The sequence below is a fragment of the Triticum dicoccoides genome, chromosome 2A (genome assembly GCF_002162155.2).
Source record: "Triticum dicoccoides isolate Atlit2015 ecotype Zavitan chromosome 2A, WEW_v2.0, whole genome shotgun sequence".
NCBI lineage: Eukaryota > Viridiplantae > Streptophyta > Magnoliopsida > Poales > Poaceae > Triticum > Triticum dicoccoides.
This window is the reverse complement of record NC_041382.1, coordinates 162,463,274-162,468,565: the sequence shown is the minus strand read 5'-3', so window position 1 is coordinate 162,468,565 and position 5,292 is coordinate 162,463,274. Positions and strand designations below refer to the sequence as shown.

At 50.4% G+C, this 5,292-nt stretch overlaps 1 protein-coding gene across 1 annotated transcript; it reads left to right on the top strand.

Moving 5' to 3' along the window:
- Positions 1-663: 663 nt before the first annotated feature.
- On the top strand, positions 664-2,616 carry LOC119353987 (putative polyol transporter 1). Its single transcript, XM_037620692.1, has 2 exons — positions 664-940; positions 1,034-2,616. The coding sequence occupies exon 2, from the start codon at positions 1,045-1,047 to the stop codon at positions 2,449-2,451; it is 1,407 nt and encodes a 468-aa protein (XP_037476589.1). The 5' UTR covers positions 664-940; positions 1,034-1,044; the 3' UTR covers positions 2,452-2,616.
- Positions 2,617-5,292: the final 2,676 nt, after the last annotated feature.

The following is a 5,292-nucleotide window of genomic DNA, read 5'->3' as shown; positions in this document are numbered from 1 at the left end:
CCAGCTGGCTGTTGCGATTGTACGCTCAAAAACTGGGCCGGCCCATCGCGTCGCTGCTCGGTCGCTCGTGTATGGGAAGCGCCGGCAGTTTGACGCAAAGTGCGTCAAATAGGATTTCGCTGAGTCCAAAGTCAGCAGCCAGCGATTCAGCGAGCGTACCCGGCCAGAAACGTAAGGTTTAAGTGCGCGTGCGGCAGTAAGCATCAAAGTGATCCAGACAATCAAGGAAACAGCGACACCATTTTTAGCAGTCCAAGTTTCAACGCGTGGTGACAGGTTGAGTGGACATCCGGGCTGCTTGGCCATACCAGAGCGGACAAGAGAGCAGCGAGACGTATCCAAGCATCTTGCGGCGAGGTCGGAGATGACTGTACGTCTCCACGCGACCACGGGTGATCATGCACCGCAGGGATGTAGCCAGCCAGCGTTTGCCGGTCCACGGCACGTCATCAGTGACCAAGGTCCTGAATAGGACCCACATGATCAATTGACGATTCTTTGGGCCACGTTCTTCCTATTGGTCTAAGATAAGATCGGCAGTCGGAAATCACTGGCAATTTGACAACGAAATCATGCACATACATTATGCAGCACGTCTATGCTACCTGCTAAATCACTAATCTGTATTAAAATAAGTGGGCAAGCGACCTGCTTGACCCATCACCCATGGCGGGTGCACCCATATCATAAGAGCATAATAATCGGTGTCTATATAAGAGTGCTATACTAGTATAATATACTGCGCAACACAGGACGGCAGTTCACTCATCACAAGCTGCCAGTCTGTCTGTTAGTCGAACGATCAGTTCGTCCTAAGCAGATGAAAATGTCTCCGGAAAGACGAGGAGCGGAGGGCAAGGAAGAAGGATCGGGGATGGCTTCTGCTGCGCTCTCGGAGGCGGGGGCAGTCCAGCCAAGGCCACCATCGTCCTTGGCTACGGTACACACATGCTTTGTTTCCTTCCCGTATGTCAGATAGAGTACGCATCTTCTTCTTCCTTGGGGCATGCATAACTCTGTTCCGACTGCCCAGACGTTGGGGTGATGAGCGGTGCGTCGCTGTACATCAAGAGGGACCTGCAGATCACGGACGTGCAGCTGGAGATCATGATGGGCATCCTCAGCGTGTACGCGCTCATCGGGTCCTTCCTCGGCGCGAGGACGTCCGACTGGGTCGGCCGCCGCGTCACCGTCGTCTTCGCGGCCGCCATCTTCACCACCGGCTCCTTGCTCATGGGCTTCGCGGTCAACTACGCCATGCTCATGGTCGGCCGCTTCGTCACCGGCATCGGCGTGGGCTACGCCATCATGGTCGCGCCCGTGTACACGGCCGAGGTGTCGCCCGCGTCGGCCCGCGGCTTCCTCACGTCTTTCACCGAGGTGTTCATCAATGTGGGCATCCTCCTTGGCTACGTCTCCAACTACGCCTTCGCGCGCCTCCCGCTCCACCTTAGCTGGCGCGTCATGCTCGGCATCGGCGCCGTCCCGTCCGCCCTGCTCGCGCTCATGGTGTTCGGCATGCCGGAGTCGCCCCGCTGGCTCGTCATGAAAGGCCGCCTCGCGGACGCCAGGGCCGTGCTGGCCAAGACCTCCGACACGCCTGAGGAGGCTGTGGAGCGCCTTGACCAGATCAAGGCTGCCGCCGGCATCCCTAGGGACCTTGACGGCGACGTGGTCGTCATGCATAAGACAAAAGGCGGCCAGGAGAAGCAGGTGTGGAAGGAGCTCATCTTTTCGCCGAACCCAGCCATGCGGCGCATACTGCTCGCGGCGCTCGGCATCCATTTCTTCCAGCAGGCGACGGGCTCCGACTCCGTCGTGCTGTACAGCCCACGCGTGTTCCAGAGCGCGGGCATCACCGGCGACAACCACCTGCTCGGGGCCACATGCGCCATGGGGGTCATGAAGACGCTCTTCATCCTGGTGGCCACGTTCCAGCTCGACCGCGTCGGCCGGCGGCCGCTGCTGCTGACCAGCACGGCCGGCATGCTCGCCTGTCTCATCGGCCTTGGGACGGGCCTCACCGTCGTGGGTCGGCACCCGGACGCCAAGGTCCCGTGGGCCATCGGCCTGTGCATCGTGTCCATCTTGGCATACGTGTCCTTCTTCTCCATCGGCCTCGGGCCCCTCACCAGCGTGTACACCTCGGAGGTCTTCCCGCTGCGGGTGCGCGCGCTGGGCTTCGCGCTCGGCGCGTCATGCAACCGCGTGACCAGCGCCGCGGTCTCCATGTCCTTCCTGTCCCTGTCCAAGGCCATCACCATCGGCGGCAGTTTCTTCCTGTACGCCGGCATCGCAGCGATAGGATGGATTTTCTTCTTCACCTTCATTGCGGAGACGCGTGGCCTGCCGCTCGAGGAGATAGGGAAGCTTTTCGGCATGACGGACACGGCCGTCGAAGCCCAAGACACGGCCACAAAAGACAAGGCGAAAGTGGTGGAGATGAACTAGTGAGCCAAAAGTCACCCAACTGTTGCTAATGTACCATAGAAGATGTATCTGATCAACGTGGTAATATACGTGTCACGGAATCGTGGTGCTCATTGATGGATTGTTTGGACAAAATTTCAAGAGAATTGTTTCAAGATTGGATCAATCGGGTAAACGTTGACATGACATCTCTTGGCCCGTTGATGCTGCTCAGCGTGTCATTGATATCCATTAGCACTTGCATTGCATGATGGATAGCTTTATCTGGTGGCATTTGGCATTTGTTCGGTTAAATCGTCCTTTCAATCTATATCTATATCTATATCTATCTATATCTATGTCTATATATCTTATCTCTACAAATAAAGCACGGAGTGCTTCCGTCGGTTCACCGTCACACCATTTTATAAAGATCCCCTATGTTCTCTGTAAATTAACCCACAATACACGTTTAAGTCACAACTAAACTGTTTTTAACATTTTCTTAAAAAATCCCCTGACATTTCAGGTAATAACCCGTCATTCATATTTAAGTCAGACGAATCTTTTTTAGTTTAACATTTCAGTTAATCAATCCGCAGCTTATTTAACATAAAATTATCCATATCCTTTAAACTGTAACTTCAAATTTAACATGTTATATATGAAATTTGATTAAAAAATGTGTAGAATCTAAATATGATACTCCCTCCGTCCGGAAATACTTGTCACTGAAATGGATGAAACGAATGTAGTTAGAACTAAAATATGTCTAGATACATCCATTTCTCCGACAAGTATTTCCGGATGGAGGGAGTACTATTTAGCTGTTAAATATTTCTAAAATATTGTTTTGGTGCAAACATAATCTATAGTGCACGTTCCGTTTTTCTTTCATACCGGCGATGATCCAAATTGTAAATAAACACCTGTTAAAACCATATTGGGAGGAAAGGAAACATCGATAACCAAGCATGCACACCTCTGAGAAACCTCGCAGGGAAAAATGCGCGCGCGCGCGCGAGAGAGAGAGAGAGAGAGAGAGAGAGAGAGAGAGAGAGAGAGAGAGAGAGATGCCTTAGGACTGAGCACATTCAAATGTGTTTTCGTGCGTGAGCACTGAGGCCATCATCGGCAACACAAATGTAATGCCATGTGAAAAATAAAAGACATGAACCTATTAGGGACTTGAGTCATGATTATTGGTTTAAAAGCGTGTGTTATTTTCTCTCCTGTTGCAATGCACACGGTCTTTTGCTAGTCGGAATTAACATCGCAAAAAATTAACCGAAGACCAGACATTCGGTCGCTGAACCGAACAACCACGACCCTTGGGCGTTGTTTCTTTTCTGGAGGTGTTGCTTTTGAAGAATCTTAATCATAGGGCCGGTGGTACTTAAATCCTCAACGTTGGACTTGAGTTCCGGCGATGTTAGGTTGTGGTGGCTGCTGCTTGGCACTCTCTTGAACAACATCAACTGCTTGTGTAGAGTATGTGGGTGTCTTGGAGTGCCGTGTGCGGGTGGCGGCTTGCAACAGTGTTATTCTTCCCATGACAACTTGAATGAAGATGACATGTCACGACTTGGGGATGACCTTCGTCCGACGTGCCACAAAGACTTGGTTCCCTCGGCTTTGGCCGACCAACCTTCTTTGGTTTGAAGGAATTTCATAGAAATTCTAGAGGATAAGATTTTTATAGGATTTTTTCCTTTAGAGCCACTTGGTTCATAGGAATAGATTCCTATTCTTACATATGATTGGTTCCTATCCTCCACATTTCATAGGAAAATAAAAATTAGCCTAGACTCAATGGAAAAATTCCTTTGGTGTCAATCAAATGACATCTCGTTTCCTATTCCTACTCATAGGATTTGAGATACATGCCATCTCATTTCCTACAAAATTTCTATTCCTGCGATAATTCTATTCTATGACCAAAAAAGGCCTTATTCGGCTAACAAAGTAGCGTAGTTATAACGCCCTCGATGCGGCTATAACTCCCACGTGTCGAGGCACGACTTAGAGGCATAACCGCATTGAAAGCAATGTCGCAAGTCAGGCAATCATTACAACATCCCATGTAATATATAATAAAAGGGGGAGATAACATAGTTGGTTTACACTCGCCACGTCACATCAGAGTATATAAATAACATCCATCAAACAAGCACTCATGGCCCGACTACGGCGCCAAAATGGAAAAGACCCCCAACATGCGACAAGGTCCTGAATCGATAACCCCAACTAGGCACCACTACTGATCATCCGGAAAAGATACGTAGTAACGCTGAGAGTCCTCGTCGAACTCCCACTGAAGCTCGTAATCGTCAACTGGAGCAGAAACACCTGAACCTGCATCTGGAGTTGTAGTATCTGTGAGCCACAGGGACTCAGCAATCTCACACCCACGCGATCAAAACTATTTAAGCTCATAGGAATGGGTAAGGCAAAAAAATATGTGGAGCTGCAGCAAGCGACTAGCATATGTGGTGGCTAACTTACACGCAAAAGAGAGCGAGAAGAGAAGGCGAAGCACGAGCGAGAAGCTAAAGGAACATCCTGCGCAAGCATAACTCCAACACCGTGTCCACTTCCCGGACTCCGCCGAGAAGGGGCCATCACGGTAACACACACGATTGATTCGTTTTAATTAAGTTTAATTCAAGTCATCTACAACCGGACATTAACAAATTCCCATCTGCCCATAACCGCGGGCACGGCTTTCGAAAGATCAATCCCTGCAGGGGAGTCCCAACTTAGCCCATGACAAGCTCTCACGGTCAACGAAGGAATAGACCTCCACCCAAGACACACCGATCAGACTCGGTATCTCGGTACAACAAGATGATTCGACAGGTTAAAACAAGTCCAGCAACACCG